Source organism: Megalops cyprinoides, chromosome 2, assembly GCF_013368585.1.
Source record: "Megalops cyprinoides isolate fMegCyp1 chromosome 2, fMegCyp1.pri, whole genome shotgun sequence".
NCBI lineage: Eukaryota > Metazoa > Chordata > Actinopteri > Elopiformes > Megalopidae > Megalops > Megalops cyprinoides.
In genome coordinates, this window is record NC_050584.1 from 58,376,757 (window position 1) to 58,396,078 (window position 19,322).

At 41.0% G+C, this 19,322-nt stretch overlaps 1 protein-coding gene across 1 annotated transcript; it reads left to right on the plus strand.

Moving 5' to 3' along the window:
• Positions 1–2,126: 2,126 nt before the first annotated feature.
• On the plus strand, positions 2,127–15,638 carry gyg1b (glycogenin 1b). Its single transcript, XM_036521567.1, has 7 exons — positions 2,127–2,203; positions 5,547–5,682; positions 6,238–6,412; positions 6,751–6,913; positions 11,556–11,682; positions 12,825–13,041; positions 14,322–15,638. Exons 1-7 carry the CDS (start codon positions 2,197–2,199, stop codon positions 14,475–14,477), a joined length of 981 nt encoding a protein of 326 aa, XP_036377460.1. The 5' UTR covers positions 2,127–2,196; the 3' UTR covers positions 14,478–15,638.
• Positions 15,639–19,322: the final 3,684 nt, after the last annotated feature.

Sequence of the window (19,322 nt, forward strand, 5' to 3'; positions counted from 1 at the left end):
GAGGGGATCGCTCCAGCCCAGAATCAATGCATGCAATAAAGTATCCAAAAATCTACGGGACCAGCATTCTCGTTCTCTCATTGCTGACTGCTGAGGGGGTGTGAGTGCGTAACAGTTCTACCTCTCCTAGCACCGTGAGAACACTTTTTTGTCTTTCGTATACTCACTAGCTTTGCTTAATTAAGCTAAGCTTGCCACATATAGATGACATTGAAATTTCATAAATTTAATTTTCATCTAGTTAAACCTTCATCTTGGAAAACTAAAACACATATATTAATTAATTTCAAAAATGGCAAATATAACTAAGCTTTGTAAGTTGTGGTTAAATGTAGACAGAAAAGCCAACAGGACAGGAATCTAGACAGAGATTTCCATAATGCTGTGTTTTGAACATTTTAATACCAATTTCCAAAAGAGGAGACTTTCATATGAACTGGTTAAGCATTGTCACTGAGATTCCTGTTCCTGTTCTTGACCAAAACAATGAAAAACAACACTGAATTAGTGTGCAAGAAGTAAAAAATCAGAATAAAAATGTTCTAATAATATTAGATTGGACAAGCTGATTTTTTCTGTTTTTTTTTTTTAAACTACACACTAATGAAGAGGGAGGAGATAGTATACCAATGACATCATCCACGCACATGAGCAGATATACTGCTGTAGTAGATTTTCTCTGACTGTATCTATTGATTGAGGCAAGCAGATAACTCATGGTATGCTATAGTGCTCTCCCAAAATAGGCCTTGTTCACTCTCAAGCTCTGGCTGCATTCCAGTGATGGGGGTTCTGTCTCTTGAAATTCTTGGCAACAACACAGTATGTGGCAGCTATATAGTCCTGGGTCTATAGATGTCCCTTTGCCCTGTACAGCATGTGTCTGGCTTGTGTTAATAGGAACATATCAAATCACCATTGTGTGTAATCCCCCTCATGTATATGTATGTTATCTCATACATGTATACATATTTTGTGATTAAATTATGTAGCACATGACTGTGTGATAATTGTTGCACAATTATAAAAACCAATTTTTATAATTATCCTCGATCCTCAATCAGAACATTGAATTACTACTACTACAAACAAATTAATAAAACATTTTCTTAAAATAACAAATATTGAGATGATGATGTAAATGGTCATTATTATTAAGCAACAATGAATATACCACCATAGCTACATTAGTCCAAGCTGAGCAGTGTTAATTTACTGGGGCATGTCGTTGTTAAGATCTAAACATAGACTGGGAGGAAATTTTAAGTCAGAATGGCTCACTGTTACGTAACGTGAAGTAACAGGTGACAGAGGAAAGGAAATACTCACAAGGATTATATGCATGGTAGGGTCATCTTGTCGCCACTAGGTGGAGCCCGGAAATTCAAAGCTTTTCAGGTAGATAGTAATTACTTTTTTTCAAATTATGGTTAATGTGCAAGTGGCGGCATGGCACGATTTCGCAAACAAAAAAAAATCGATATCGCTGGATTGTGGAGATCTAAAGGATTAGTAATTAAAGGTTATATACCTTAGGTGAAACGATTGCTCTTTGACTGAAAAAAAAGAAAATAACTGGTCTTTCAGGAATGCTGTAGTCAGGTGAAAATGCCTAGATTTAATATATGCTGTGTAGACATGATATGTGAAGTTCGGAAATTAGAACATAAATTTAGGCTGCTTGTCATCTTCCTCGGGAACTGTCATCATACAACAGGCCTACTCGCAAAACAATGCATAATGATTTAACCGTATAAACCGTAAAAAAAAAGTGTTTCATTAAACCATATAAGTTTTCGCAGTAGCAGTAGGCTAGCATGAAATAGTAGCTAGTAGTACTACTACTAGTAGTGCTGTTTATGTAGTTTACCTGAAAAGTTATATAGATGGCATGGAGGTTTTTCAATGCTACTCTTTTTTGATTGTAATTTTTCTCTGTCGTATAAAATGAACTGAGACGGAGTATTAGTAAAGCATACAAATACCAAAATTTATATTCATATGAAGTTTCAGGGTGGTTTCAGAGTGGAACTGCGGAGGAGTGGCAGTGATCCGATCACGTGATAAAGAGTAGCCATATAAATACGGTCGCCCCCGGTATAAATCCACCACCTTGTTGCGTGCCTGTCCTTCCTGGAATTTTAGCTGCCTTATTTAAAGTCTTAGCTACCCCGTAGCTTTGACTTTTCACGAACCATGGCAGGTACGTGGCACTATCCGTTGATGGCACGCGTGTTTGTGTGACTTTTCAGCAAACCGGGAGATGGACTGCAGTAAAGAAAAACAAAGAATTCTAATTAGTTGTAGTCACTGGCATTTTTGTCAGTCGGATTGTAAAACGTTTCGTCATAATCGGGTAGCAAAGATGCAGAAATCCAGTTGCACGCTGCCTTTGTCTTGCATATGCTGTTTAACTGATGTGTGGCTTATCTGGATAGACGCAACTTTTCAGCGGCGGTGGAATGTCCAGAAAGGGGCGTGGGCCGGCGGAGCTTAGTCTACTGTAGCCTACTTACAACGCACAATAGTTACCTGTTCTACCACAGAACACGTCCTTTTCTACCCAGTTAAAATAAAAAAATTAAGGTATACCTTGTAGGTTGCTTATCATGTTCAACGTCTGCAAATCCATAGTAATCTCAAAACGGAAATTGTACCTCATTCCACTTTGCTGTTAGTGTGATGTACTGTACTGCACGCATACTCGTGTCTGATTCCATGTGATTTGCTAAATTGTTGTTTCCGAATTATATGATTATGAGATTTTTTAAACAACTTACTAATTGTACAACCACAGTTGCAACACACTCTCGCATTTCACAATGCATGCACGAATCGGGTTTTAATATCATTCTTGATGTAATTCATTGATGTTTAGCCATCTGATACAGGTTTAAACAATTGTTTTCTACTAATTTTGAAAGGGGGAATTGGATTTTTAACGAAGTGGATGTTAGTTTAGAGGTCTCACTTAATTGAAAAGGCTTCGGAAATGTTAAGAAATCGGACGGGCGACTGGTGTGTCAGTGATGAGGCGTAATTGAAGACGGGGCAAAGCAGTTGCGTAACACGCTCGGGACGTTTTATTTGAAACGTTTCAGTGGACGCCGCCTCATCGTTTATCCTCTGTCAGTTTAAATTTATGGTGGCATTACACCCGTAAACATGTTTTTGCATAGCTGTCTACTAGTATATTACTATTATTTGTGTCATATAAACTCTTAGTAGCATTTAATGTTTTCATGTGACAGCCATTCGTGAAAGGATTATCTAATCTCAGTGACATGTTGTCTACTGTTGCCTGCTTGTTGAATGTATATTTAAGGTTACAGAATAGAGCTCAAAGTACTCCACTGACAAAAACTGAAAATTGAAAAGATTGTTATAGATTTTCTTGAAGTTAAACTAAAATTGGAAATATTTTAGAGAATTGCTTAAATAATGAACACAGGTGTTAGATTGCAACCACTCATACTTAAGGTGTGTTGAAATGTTTTAAAATGTGCAAACGTCTAATCAAAAAAGAAATGCAAATGAAGTGATGCAAAGTTTCAGTACTCTAACACATTCCCAGGACAGATGCATTTGAAATGCATATAACCTGTTCATGGGTTATTTTGAATGTTTTGTGAAAACATCGTACATTGTGGAACTGCTGAGGCTGGTACAGACGTATGCAGTGGTCATCTCAGACTGGTATATTAGAAAGAAGCAAAGTGTGGGTCTACACCTGCTAACATCAGCTAATAACTCGTCAATTGCCCCTGCCCTGTAGATAACATTAAAGATGGAATATATATTCGCACAAGGGAGGAAATTAATATACACAAAACTGCATGCATAAAGATATATTTCCACTTTTGATATCTATCCTGTTACATAATCGATGTCTGTATAATGAATGTGAATGTGAATCTGAATGCCAGAAATTAATTAACTTCTCCACAGCTTTACTATGGTCTATCTTTTTGATATGACCAGTCCCATTTTCAGTGACTCACCATTTCTGGCCAAGAAGAATTCCAGCTATCTAGCTAGCTAGCAAACACTAGCATGGAGCGATAGCTTATCATGTATTATATGTAGATATGTCATATTATGGAGACAGAATGGAGCTTTTTTTAAAAAAAGGTGTCAAGTTTTATGGCTCGGTGCTGTCACAGACTTCAGAATTTTTAATATTATTTTACTATTGAAATCTTGCGGGTTCATGTGATCATGTGATCTGTGGTATCTGTGTTCCTGAAGCTGTACTGATTCTATCCAATCAGAGTGACACATTACCTAGAACTGAAGAAGGGTTTCACTTGAACTACAGGTTTTAATCTGTCAACTAAAAAATGACAAAAATTGCATAGTCAGCAGAATTTTTTTTTCTGCTGATGTTATATTGCTATCATGAATTCTATGTATTTTTGTCACTTTTCACCAACAACACTGGCTAACTTTATCTTTTGTGAAATCCCAGATGTAGTTCATACTAGTATGGTAAAACAAGCTAGCTAGCTAAGCTGTTAAATAATATAGCAAATCCTACTTGTCACAAAGCCAAACAGACTCAACTTTATTGTTCACTTTTTAGTTAGCACTTTCTACAAACTATCAGTACTACCAAACTTCCAATAACAACAGCTTGAACTATGGCTATAAATTCAGTTATACTTCAATGTAAAAGGTAATTTATATGGGAAGTGACAGGATCAACCCATCGCTATGAGAACACACATTGAATTAAAAAAAAAAAAAAGTTTGTACTGTATGACATAATACGTCCATCTCATATGATACCACACTATATAAATATCATTACTGAGGCAGTTAAAATATGCACATTAAATAGCACATCTAGTCTAAAGTATCTTCAGATAGTTTACCCTTCTAGACATGAATGTGGTGCTTTGTGTGTTCCATTCAGGTGAAATTCTCTCCACTGCAGCGATAGGAAATCTTTGTCTGTGATGACGGGGAGTGTGGGGGTCATGTTTTTCTTAACTAATGATTTACAATTTATTTGAATTAATGTAAAGAAATACTTATCTTTCTGTTCTTTCCATGCATACCGCTGCCAGTATACATGCCTCTTATGTTTGAATACTGGAAATACACTGTTAACCCAGACACTGGTAAATGACCTTCTGTTGGCAGATAAAAGACAAGAGTTTATTAACATGAATAAGATTTGTGTGTTTTTTGTTTAGCATTCCTGATTCTGCCTTCCAAGATATGACCATTTTCATAGCTGTCATTCTACTTTTTTTTTGTTTCACGTCCAACAGTTTCAAGTTGTTTTTACAGACCTCTCACTACCAACATGGTTTTATGGTATATACAAAGCATAGGATTTCTGTTTATCAACTAAAGAGTGATTGACATTGACTTTCTATGCTGTGGTGCAAATGTAACAGTTTCTATCTGTACAAGCAGAACATCTTCTGAAGTTTTTTAGTTGGTGGTGATTGTGAGAGGCCAAGAACAATACAATTACTTGTTTAATGAATTGAATACCCTCCCTACTTCATTACATAGTGTTTTCTCCATCTTTACAGACCAAGCATTTGTGACGTTGGCCACAAATGATAACTATGCAAGGGGGGCAATGGTGCTCGGCAAATCACTACGGAGCCACAAGACGTCCAGGAAGCTGGTGGCACTGATTGGTCCTCATGTGTCAGACCCTGCCAGGTAAGCAAATCCAATGCCTCCACAGACATTGATATGTCAGTAGAGATTCGCTTTTTTGTTTTATCTGTCATGAAATGCTCACATGGTGTGCAGCTCTTCAAAACCTTATGAAAACATACCACCTTGTTCTTAAAGATTCCTGTTGTCATAACACGTACCATATTGGATGATAGCCTGGGAAGCACAGCACATGCAGAAGCATTGTGGAAAAAAAAAAGTGTTAATCCTTTTAGGAGCACGAAAGTTGTATTGAAATGATCAGAAACCAGTCCAAATATTATCTTAGTTTATTGTAAGTTAGGAAGTTTCTATGTAGTGCTTGACCATAGAATCAATGTTAACATTGTGATTAGGTTACAGTTATAGGTTTTGTATGATGTGTTCCAGAGGTTCCAGCTCTGGTTATTTGGCTCAGGGCATTTTTTTTCATCGCTTTCACCTTTAGATTAAGTGCCGCTAAGTGCTTCCATGCAGGTGATCACCCCCCTCCCACTGTCCACCACAAGTCCACCAATGGACTTGCTCCTGTGTCTCTGTCTCGCCCTTCCTGTTCAGGAAAGTGCTTCACAAGATCTTTGACGAAGTCAGGCTCGTGGACGTGCTGGACAGTGGGGACACCGCACACCTGGCCATGCTGAAGAGGCCAGACCTTGGCGTCACCTTCACCAAGCTCCACTGCTGGACGCTGACGCACTACTCTAAATGTGTCTTCATGGATGCGGACACGATGGTGGGCACCACAGAGCAACAGACGATAGGCCACATGGGGCAGGCTTTCGCAGACACCGATCGTATTTGACCCAGGAACAAATCTCACCGTTATAGGTCAAAGCTATTCAGAGTGTCTGTGTAATCGAGGCATGGTCAAACAGTGAACTGTGCTCTCAGCAAATGTAAGAACATCTCTGTCTCCATGGAGACTAAATCCAAATAGTCACTGATCACATAGGCTGTTTTTTTATGACATGCTTGAATCTGAGGGCAAGAGGTTAAGTTAACAATTTTTCTGAAGTGGGTCTTGACAGGAAGGTGATGGGAAATAGCATTGATGGGGTCTTTTCTTTTCAGGTGGTGTCAAACGTGGACGAGTTGTTTGACAGGGACGAGCTGTCTGCTGCCCCGGACCCCGGCTGGCCAGACTGCTTCAACTCCGGCGTGTTTGTGTTCCGTCCTTCCAAGGACACCTACGAGAAACTCCTCAAGTTCTGTACAGAGCACGGCAGCTTTGATGGCAAGTCCCTGCGCCAGACCATGCTAACTACACTAGCATACCTTGAAATGGGACAAATTTTCTCTTCTTCACTGTGAAATACTTCCTGTCTTCCTTTTGTTTTCAGCTATTGAGGGATTTATTTGAAGCCTCCCACATGACCAGTGCTTACTTCACTGCAGTATTTTTGAACTGTGTACTTTTCTGTCAGAACATGCTATTTAAGATCTATAGCGATCATTAGCTACCATAGTAGGCATCGTTACACCACTGGCCTCAGCTTATCTAATTAGCCAATGGAAGTTAGCTCACAGTTTGGAATGTTAGTGTCTCTGTAAACTGCAGTCCATTTCTATGGTTATATAAGAATGGAAATTCAATATGCGTATCTTCGAAGTTATGCTCAGTATATGCACTCACAGAAATCCAGGTTTTAGTGGCAAGCTGTCTGTCATCACCCTTATTCCATTTTAGGCTTGGGCATTTGACAGTTTAAGACACTGAATGTTCCTTTATATAAGCCATAAAACCCTGCATGTTTACCTTTGCGAATAACTTCTTTATCGGGCCTGGTGGCCAAACACTGGAGCCTTCTGTTCCGGCGGTCCTCTACTGAGCTATTCTCGGCATCTCTTCTGGGGGAGGGAAGAACGCGAGAGGCCCCCCCTTTTGCAACAGCTACACGGAGAACGTGTTGACATTGACTGAGTGTCCCCTAAGGCTCCTGTTGAATTGTGTTTCTTTATACTCCTGTTTTTAACTCCACCTTTACTGTACATAACAGTCCCTGTAGGCAACAACTTGGTGTATATAATTTTCTCCTCTTTCCTCTGAGCGAAGCCTGTGAAAATTGGCACTGGAGTTCCGACTTGTAACTGGCATCCGAGCGCCAAGTCGTGGAGCCCAGCTATGCTCAAGAACAACATGCGGAATCTGGCCTTGGTTCCCAGTCAACATAAAAAGCTGTTTCTTGGCATTCTCTTTCAATCATGTTTTATAAGCAATGGGCCCATTTTATGAAGGCCCATCTTGGAGTTGCTTCGATTTAATGGAACTTGCGGGAACTTGAGCGTTTCAGCAGCTGAAGGTGTCGCAGTGTTTTACAGAAATTGAGGTGTGATTCTGGAAAGGCCTGTTTGGTGTACTCGTGCTGTTCTTCTACAGAATGGAAAGAAATGGCCTATCACCCCCTGCTCATTGTCTGTATACACACAGGCTAAAAACTAAGGGCCATTACATGGCACACAATATTTTTGTTTATTTTTTTCAGCTGCAGTTTTGCCAAAAGTTGTATCCGTTGACAGAGATTGCCACAGAATGATTAAAGCACAGATTATTTTACTTTACGGTGGTGTTTTGTTTTGCTGTCGAAAGCTATAATAAGTAGGCTGGAAATTGAGAGTGACTAAGTGTATCATGAATGTTGGAGCTCATTCAAAAATAACTGACCGACAGATGAGGCTTAGTCGTCATGTCATTGTCTTTTTCTCACAACAATCCAAATAGTCAGACATGTCACTCTTGGTGTTGCTGTGTTTGTCAGGTTAAAGCTGTCAATGGAATGTTCATTAAATTTTTTGAAATTTGATATTTTTAACTGCACTAACTTTTGACTCAAAGCCAGAGTTCAGTTCTGTTCATCTCTAAGGGTTTGTTGAATGACACATTGATGGCCTCGTGGTGTGCTAATAATTAAGTATTTTTAGCGTAGGCAGTCTCTTCACGTCCGCAAGAGTCCGGTCCCGTAGTTCCCCTGACCTTTAACATTAGTTTCCATTCGGCTGGTCGGAAGAGGCCTGCACACGTTTATGATAATGTGTACAGAGCCTGAGGGCTATAGCGCATATGCTGAGTCCGTCAAAATTGAAGCAGGTGGAGGGAGGAGGGAAAGGCGGCTCTTTGCAATTTCACCTTTATTGCTGAGTATGTAGCCGGGAGGCAATCTCTGAGCCCATGGCTATAGTCTCATCTGTTGCCAAGACAAACATGGAGGTGGATGAGGCACATTCTTGCAGAGGTCTGATCATCCCTTATAAATGAAGAGGCTAAACCATATAAAGTTATGGAGCTGTTTGCTTGAGGAAACCCCAGGGGGGGATTCTGTGTTCTGCACAACAGGCAGCGATAGCATGCCTATTTTAGACCGCTGCAACCCAGGGTCTTTGCTCTGGAACTCTCTGTGAAATCTTGTGCGCATGTTTTGTGGTGTTCCCTGTTCATGGAAATCATGGAAAAGGTGACCCTTCTACAGATGTAGGTCTGTGATTAACCAGTGCATTCACTTGCCCTGCTTGGATTGTAGTGGAGTCATTCAGCTTGATTTTACTTTGGCATAATGGGCGGAGACCTATCTGAGATGGAACCCCTCTGGTTAACAGGGTTTACACTATCCAGTTTTATATAATCACCCAACATTTATTACATAAAAGGGCGAAACTAAAAGACTACATAACTTTTGGTTGCTATAGCTGAACCCATATGTGGGAAAAGCACACTGGAATTGTTGGAGCGCATACAGGTTGCTCAATCTCGCCTCAGGTCCTGTCAGATATATTTTCAGGCGGATGAGCAAACCCGAAACAAATCGTAGCATTGCCCGGACGACCGCGCAGCTACTTCTCTGGCTTTGGCAGGCCCGGCGCGGCGGTTTTCTCTGAGCGCCGGCGTCTGAAAGAATGCAGCTCCACCCTTCGGTCCTCGCAGCATGGCTTGTGGGAATTCATGCACACATGCATTAGCGAGCTTCTCCCCACCCCCCTCCCCCGTGTGTGTCCAGCTGCCATGGAAATTTCCCACATTGCTCCTGTGGGGGATGACAGGTGGTGCGAACTCTGAGCACACGAGGGCTGTGCAGTACAGCAAGGCAGGGCCCTGTCCATGTGCTTCACACTTTGACGGCTCGGACCCACTCTCAGTATAACTGGAGCGTCTGGCTCCGATTTAATTCATAAGTATATGTGAGTACTGTATATGCTCCTTTGACTACACACAGCCCACCACAGATATGGCCTCCAGTGCATACAGCCATTATAGCTCACTCATGCTATTAATACCACAAGTTACTGACTCCGGCGCACCTTGTCATGGAAGCTTAGGCCCCACGCTGTATGCAACCGCGGAATTCAGAATTCAGCAGGACAGGACTAGGAAGGCCATGTGCAGGTCATCATCAGGCTTCTATTTATAAATGTCTGAATGTATGGAGACAGGACTGAACTTTGCTGACGACGTGAATGATGCTCTTCACATTTTCATGCGAACAGGTTATCCACAAAGATAGGGTTGCGCGACCTTTGCCCTTTCGCAGCCTGGTATGAAAGGGGGCACGGCGTTGTATTCTACCGGCTCAATCTGCTGCTCTTTACATCGATGACCTCGTATACATTACAGGAGCTGTGACACGGCTCCTCACCGCACACTCCTCCGCGCCAGCAGCTGGGTATACACACGTGGCTGCCATATAGAGAGATCTGTTAAGGGAACTTCCTTTCAGTAGATTCTCAGTCTGTGGGTGTTGTTTTCCAATGTGGATAGCCAAAAAAAAAAGATAACTGGCCACAGAGTTAGCCTGGCCTGCACTCCCTTACCCTTCTGTAACCCCCCCCTCAGAATTGATTCACTAAAAACAAAGCTGTCTATTCAGCAGTAACGCAGGCCTTTTTTTCTGTCAGCAAGGGACTGTTAGTGTGTTTGATGCGTACTTCCTGTTGTCTGGGTGCTTTTTGAAGAGGATTGATTTCAGGAGCGGTGCCAGTTGAACTAGGCCAGTGGTAATTGCCGTGGGTGTGACAGGTGTATGGATCAGTGGATTGTCACTTTCGCTGAGTTCTCACCCACCCTCCCATGGAATCTTCCCACAAACCGTTTGCCCTGTCATGATTGGTTTTCATCTCCAGTACTCGCTGGTTCAGCTCATTGTCTGATTTGCAATATATACTGTATATAATGCATTTCAATCAACTTTCAGGTTCAGATCTGAGCAGTGTTTTTGACCTTTGGTGGATTTCCCATAGTCCACTGCTTCACTTGCATGTCCATTGCATGATGTGGATTTTAGGACATCATCATAAATACAGATTCTCTCTCTGTATCTATGGGAATGTTTACCATGAGCTATTTTGAGGTGGGATCAGGAGACAGACAGTAAAGTTGAGAAAGGGGGTGTGTGTGCACACCCTTGGCCAGTTAAAACTAAAAGGACTCAGTTTTAAGTTGATTTGGCTGCCCTTAAAGTTAAATTAGTGGATTGGGTTTCTGGGTGTTGAGATGATGACTAGGAGGGCTTCACAAATCTGGTGAATGTAAACTGTATTTAGGACTAAGGTGGTTTAAATTAAATCAGAATTTGGATCAAATCTTTCAGGTCTGATTACGTCTGTGGTCAACACATCAATAGTTTATTTACACATTCCACAAAAGTGCAAATGCAGACCTTCCAGAGAAATCATTACTCTGAAAGTTGAACGCTGATACGGTGTCAAGAGTTGTGTAAGTGCAAGGTGAAGGATTTATTCTTGATTCTTGCTTTTTGATCATTTCCTCTCCTCTGACACATTTGAACTAAGTGGTGTGGCAATATTTTAATTTAACGTGACAATCTGAACAAACTGGAATGTGGTTTCTCAGAATGTTAGTGCTTCATAGAATCTCTTTCTTACTACAGGTGGGGACCAGGGAGTTTTAAACAGCTTTTTCAGCAACTGGGCAACAGCAGACATATCGAAACACCTCCCCTTCATTTACAACCTCAGCAGCATAGCTATCTACACTTATCTTCCGGCATTCAAGCAGTAAGTACCCCTCCAATGAACCATTTGAGGTATTTACCTGATTTGCGACATATGCTTGTTTTAAGTACTAAACTCAATATACTCACCCGATGTGAAACTGTTGAAGCAACAGCCCTGAACTAATACTACCTGTAGTGTTGGCACGCCTTCCTTGGGTGTTGCGTTAACATTGAGGCGTAAGCAGACCCAAGGTCACATGAAAGCGTGACCATGCCATGACATCAGGTTACAGGAGATGAGAGAAGCAGCAGCCCATGTAACGGCTCACCAGCTCCGGCCTCCTCAGGGTCCCCAGTGCAGATACCAGCCACCCAAAATAGATCCGTTTATTTAAGGCCCTTTATGCATGGCTGGGGAGGGCTGCTTAGAATGGAGCTGGCCCCTGGGACGTTTCTGCGGTCCGTCTGGGTTTTTTTTCCTGTGAAAAGCTCACCCTTGAAGGGACTCTTAAAGTGACTGGTGGGTTGGGTTACGTTAAATTAATACTGTCTCACGGCAGCCCCATCAGAGCATGAGCGGCCAACATGTTTTTGCTTGTCCTCAACATGGGATTTCAGAGTCCTGGATAATGAATATTGCTGAATGCTAGTCACAGATTTTCTTCAACAGTCTGTATTATATAAGTGCACTGGATAAAGAGCAGGTGTTGAGGTTTTTGACAAAAAGATGCTTGTGGCTGCTCATTTTTGAGATTTGTAGGGTTTCATTAAAAGCAAGCATATCATTCATGTAATTGAGTAAGGGCATTGTCAAGTAATTGCTTTAGGGTCTTCATCTGAAATGAGTGATTGCTTTTAGAACTCAAGTAGAACTGAACTATTCTTGTTCATGATGATATGATAATTAACCATCTATATGTCTGCTTCCATGTCCATATTGATGCATGAATTTAGAACAGACTGCTGAATGTATTTGACCTTGAGCTCGATTACATCAAAATTTAGAGCAACCCATTGAATTCAAGACAAGTGGGAGGGTGTTCAAAACATGGAAAATACATGATGTTAAAGAGGTGCTGAGTTGACATCCAGTACTAGTATAAAAGCACCCTTCACAAGGGTGATCACTAAGACGCGCATTGGCTACTCCACCACGGCTGCCTCTGCTGGAACCCTGCTCGATTGTTACTCTCGTCGCTCCAGGTACGGAGGCAACGCCAAGGTGGTCCACTTCCTGGGGAAAACCAAGCCGTGGGGCTACACGTACGACACCAAAGCGAGGCGCGTCCGGGGGGACATCCACGAGTCGTCCTCGCACCCCACCTTCCTGCTGAGGTGGTGGGAGCTGTACTCCCAGACCGTGCTGCCCTTGCTGTTCGAGGCTTACGGAGACCAGCCCTTCCACTCCGGATGCGTTGAAGTAAGTGGGACGGCCGTCTTTCTGTCCACGTTACTGCATATGCGCAGTGAGGAAAGGCTGAAAGTAAACGTGATTCAGCGCAACGCCGGTGTCTGATGTCATCATGATCTGTTATCTTCAAGTTTCTCACAGGCTTTCTTCCATATCCTGTCGGGCGTGGTAGATAAAGCCGTTGAAATATGGAAGAACTATTGTTTAAGTTTAAATGACCTTCACAACTATAAATATGATCAGCTCCTTTTTAATTTCATCTCTGTGACTGCAAATGTATTTCAAAGATGTATACATTTTATTCTATGCAATAATGTATTTATAGTGTATATAATGCATCGGCAATTCACAATGATCCTTATAATTTTTTTTTTCTGTTAATGAATGCTTGTTTACATATGGGATATCAATAACTTTGTGACAGATGCCTACAGTGCTAACAAAAAGTATAACATTTTCTGTAAACTTTTAGATTTAAATCAAGATCAGTTATAGGTAATTGTAGTGATTTAATGTAAAATATTTGTGAAATTAAGATTTATGGTAAACAAGCAGCCTAATATTATGCTCGTGTTTATTTGGTAAAATTCCAGTTCGCGTCTGACAACTTAAAATCGCTATGCAGAAGACCAGACATGTTGCAGCAGATTGTAATTAGCCTGCTCTGCTGACATCAGTTGTCAAGACACCTCCGTCTGGAAAGGGTCATACTATTAATGTTTGGCCTTCCACAGTCCGTACTTATATTTCCCAAGAGTTGTTCAGTTGATTACCATCCTGTTAGTCACACAGACCTTTGGGCAAAGGTGGGACAGGCAGAAAAGGGTCAAATTTAGCTGTTGCAATTGGACTGTGGCTGAGAAAGGTTCTCTTTTCACAGGTAAGCAACACACTGAGGCTGGACCTTGTATATCCAAAAATATGTCAGAAGTACTTAGAGAGGAGAAAATGTACTTTTTTATGCAAAATGCATGCTGACTAATGCAGTAGATTAATAGGACCCTGGGGGTGATATGTACTAAAGCTTCTTTAAAATTGCTCAGCAGCTCAGTAACTACAGCATACCACTTCAGATGTCACAGCTAATGTTCAGAGTGTCAGGGGAAAGTTCATTATTCATGTTAAATTTATCTCACTAAAGTTCATACATTAAAGATAATGTATTTGAATATGGGTACCTCACTATTAGAAAGTCCTGCGATACAGGACTGCAGTGGCATGATTCCACTTCATTCATGAGACCACATTTTTAAAGTATGTCCTTCCTCTCCCCCCACCCCAACCCCCAGGGTGAAAACGGCGATGGAATGTCACTTTCCCATCATGCAATGCCCATGATCTCCTCAGAAGAGCGGAAACTGAGGTGGGAGCAGGGCCAAGCAGACTACATGGGAATGGACTCTTTTGAGAATATACAGAAAAAGCTTGACTCTTTCCTCAAATAAAGAGAGTTAAAACACATCTAAGGTAACACATGCAGTTATACAGATGGATTCCAAAAGGGTGTGCAAGCAGCACATACTGAAACACGGTCAATATGGAGTCTGTGACAGTAGCGTTCAAACAGAGATCTTAAGGATGGCAAGCCACATTGTGAATTGTCCCTTACCCTCCCCCATTTCCTGTGTCAGATCCCCTAAGACAGCTTGGAATTGGTGCTGCTTCTTAGATGTAGCAGTTTATTCCGCTAATGTAGTGCTGTAAACATGGACAGTACATTAAAAAATCTATCTCACTACATCTTTCATAACTTTTCTGACAAAGACTGCCACACATTGTGAAGCAAGAGTTTTCACCTCCTAGATGGGTAATTTGTATGTTTTTTTTTTTTAACCCTGTTGTTCACTAGGAGGTACTGTGGAATTAAGCCAGGACTGCAAGGAGAATCAGCCAATTCAACTATTTGACTGCCATCGGAGCCATGTCTTTTTACATGGCCAGAGTAGTGCCAAAATGGAAATCTAGTCAGGGTGTAACTTGACAAAATTTGGGATGCAATTAAATTTCCCTTTGTAGAAAAAGACTGTGGCAACATTACATGCAAATTGCCTCTAGGAAATGCACACTCTAGGATTTCTTTGTATATATTATGCATGTTAGTCTGTTACCACAGATGAAGCCTGTTACTCTTAAAAGAAAAAAAAAAAAACTTTTGTAATGGTGTTTCATGTTACTGCCTGTTTTCTCTAGTCTTTCATACCCCCAGGGACAAAAAATACTGCTGCCTTAGTCCCATTTATTGTTTACAAGACACACAGTGTGCTGCTACAACACCCTGAATGCCTAAAAGCCTGAATTTCACATATACTATAGGATGGTGAACTCGTCTTCCACACAGCACTGAGTGACACTGACCCAAGTGGATGTTCCACTGTTCCACTCCTCTTTCTGACAGTGGCAGGCCGGTCACACCCAGGAAATTCAGGTGTAAAAGTGGTAAAATAATTCTGCTGGTTTCCTCTAGGTCACAGCCTGTGCCAATGCACTCGACTTGCTGTTTTTCTCTTGTTTTTTTTTTTTTTTCTAGCTCTCTGTGGGATTACTGTATGCAATGGCGCCGGTCCTTCTGCCCTTTTTACCTGCAATTAAAAACTAGTGACATTCTAGACCTTTGCTGCCTGGGTGATTTGTGCACACTTGCTGTGTTACACTGCTACAGTTCTGACACTTGCTTCAGTTATAAAATGTACAAGGTTTTCCTTCCAAATCCAGCAAAGCCAAGGCCAGGTTTGGCCAATTGAAAAGACCACTGTATGAGAGCTGATGCGGGAGCTTCACTGGTTTATCTGCGAGCTGATCCACTTTTTATTGCTCTTTGCCGTTGCCGTGTTCGGCTTATACCTAAATCACCAGTGGTGTTTACTTATTACTCTACACTTTCAAATCTGTTCCCCTCCTTAGTTTCAAAACCCTAACATTTCTCACAAATCCCTAAACCAGGGTTGTCTGAAGGGATCTTGCTGGTTCACAAAGTCATTTGACAAGCATTAAACTGAGATTATGTGTATGTTCTACACATGCATATATATTTATAAGTGGAAAGTATACTCATGTGTTGCTCCTCACCCCAGGGGTGAGAAATGCTGCTTGCTGTGTTTTTTTTTGGCCCATGCTTAGTAATAGCAAAGGTGTTAATGGCACCAAGACAATCTATGTAAACATAATTGTTTCTGACACAAAACAAAGCTGGCCACATCGATCGTGTTCAAATGGAACTCATTACGGACTGTCACAGATCTTGTGACTATTTTTACGTGGGCTTCTTCAAACTGGCAAAGCAGACTTTAACAAGGAATGTGTGTGCATGTTACAAGGAACTGCGGAGGGGTGATATGTGTAGTTTCAGTCTGTAACAGCTCTCGTGTGAAAAAATGAAGGGCCTGATGAACAGGCAGAGAGAACGCTGAAGCGGCATTACCGGTTTCCTGCAGCCAGAGCAGCTCCTGAATCTCCTCAGGCCGTGACTGGTGGCGCACTGACAGCTTTCCTCCTCAAAAGTGCCTCATTATGTCACCCATCGAGACCTCTCAAGTGAAATGGGAGAGTAAGGACTAACAGAAGAGAGGAGAGAGCTGTTTCTTTATGCTGGGTAAATTCTTAACTGAATCACCTTCTATATATATGAAATGCCTTTGGGGAAAAACATGGGGGCAGGGGGTACTTTATCTATGCCCATTAATGCACATTAAGAAACAAATTTGCCACCTTTCATTCCAACTTTTATATAATATGTTTTCAGATCCTATGTATTAAAGTGACTTAATTCCAGATGCATGACAATACCATGCTGACCTAATTTATGTATGCGGGACAATTTCTGTCAAACACAGAGGATATCTGCATATCAATGTCTTTATTAGGCTAGATCAAGGAGGGGTGTACCTAAAGAGGAATCATAAAAACTCACAAAGTCACAATATTACAAGCAAACCAAAGCCACTTCTATCATCATATTCATTATTTATATGAACTGCAGGTTATTTAGTTGGAGGGAACACATCTCTTCACCCAACATCCAAAATCAATATATTTTAGCCTGATGGGACCTTGTCTGTACCACACTATCATAGCCAAACACATGCTAGCTGTGCCCGCTGATTGTTCCCATGTGAAGAAAACAGTTCTTCTTTCCACAGACTGTCATATGATGAACTGAAATATTCACAACGGAAATTTACTCAAAGGTAGAAACTGAGAGAAGACAGACACCACTGAACTCACAATGCCATGACCTTTGCTTTGAACTCTGTGCCAGAAACTCATTATGGCATCTACCTACAGTCATTAAACTCAAAAACCTGTGTTAAAATAGTTGTTCAAATTAAAAAGATCTGGTGAGGGGATTACCAAGAACGTGGAAGCTAGTGTCTGACTGTTAAACTATAAAGGAGTCAGCAGGTCCAGAATGTAACATCTCTATTTCTGTACCGGAGGAGAGTGAATCATAGAGAACAGATTTAGGAATAATGTGTGTGTAGGTGTGTCGATAAAAAAGTGTGACAGAAAAAAGAATGACAAAACACACCCATTATATTCAGTTGGGGTTACTTTTAAAACAGGTCTGCAACTTTGTGCTGAAATTGTACCCTTTTAAGCCCAAGATTTTATCTGTGATTATTTACCTTGATTCCATGTACCCCCTACAACCCTTTGTAGTACCTTTGGGGGTATATGTACCCTGAATGTTCTAAGAGATTTAAACACGTAGTTAATATATATCCGTGGTGATTATCTTCTAATGCTGAGTAAATGGTGTACATGTTACAAAATGAAGCTACAAAAATTAATCAACGCTATAATGTGCCTCCTAATGTAGTTGTATATGTAGCATACACCAGTAAATACAAAGAATACATTTTAAAGAATATAGCATAAGAGAGACATACACAACAATTCAAAACAAAAAACTCTACATAACCTATTTTACATCAACGAAAGTGAAAACAGGATAGGCTCCATCAAAGCAATCAAACTGTAGTGGCATTCACTGCAGGTAGATGGCAGCCTTTATTACATTATACTTGCTTCGCAGATACTCTTATCCAGAGCTAAAACCTATACTCTTATGCACAGAGGCTAACTTAGCTTACCTCTTTTACATGTTATCCATTTAAGTAGCCTGTTTTACCAAGAGGACAACAGCAGTGGTCCACTAACAGAACCTGTGCCTGGTAGCAACTGCAGTCTCTTACTGCTTCGCCAGTACTTAAATTCTGTTGTTACATCGATACAGTCCTGATCATTCAAAAGGTTCACCTCCAGACAGGGGTGTCATGCAGTTACTCCGCTACGAATTGCGGTGGGAGTTCTTTGTCGTGCTGAATTGTGTCACGGTCATGGGTCGAAATTGTCAGCATGACCATAAGAGTGAGAGGCAGTAGGCTATAGCATTTGTCATTACCCATCTACCATAAGGGTTCCCGGAGTCTTGGTGATAGGGGGCCACCATGGACGGTCAGAAAAAAGATTACATTTGTAATGTTTTTATTCATTTCATGAAGAAAAAAAAAAAAACACAACGATTATCCTTACTAGTATTATCCTTTAACATAGTGGTGAGTTTAACAAAATATCTACGTGAATAATTAACAAGTGAACAATGCTTGCAACAACAAAAAGTTTTCAGTTTGATTGTAATGGGTTTGAAAAATGTCACATAACATACTGTATAAATTTGTTTTACAAGGGAATGTAAGTACTGCATGAATATATAATTTTACACTTGAACTTTCATTCCGACTGTTACGTTAGCTCGCCTTGCAATTTGAAACGTGTACGTGACTTAAAGAATTTCTTATGCAATTTCTTGCGCAACTTCAAACGTGCATATGCCTGCAGAACAATGCAATAGGCCTATCGACAGGTCCCAATCCCCCACCCCCACCCCACACGATTGCCAAATATCCTAACTTAAAAAAAAATGGAGCATTTTGGCACTTTTTCTAAATCTAAACCAACTGATCGAAGGAAAGTACCAACAAGAAGGAAAGAACCAACAAGAAAAAAATATCATCTTTAAAATTCCGAAACCGACAGGCTCAGGGGGGAACAGAACGCCGTATCTTAAAAAATGTAATAAATACTATGTGGACATCGGGATATAAGGAGACAGCTGGGGCTGCACAGAGTTCGGCCCGCCGGTCCTGTAAACCGAGCGTTTTAGCGCGCTCGACATGATACATGAGGCCCCGTAGACCATGAGAATAATTAGTTAATTCCGATTCCAGTTTCTGAGATCACATTTGGAATAAGCCTTAATGGAGATCTGGCAACCCTACATACAACTTCTA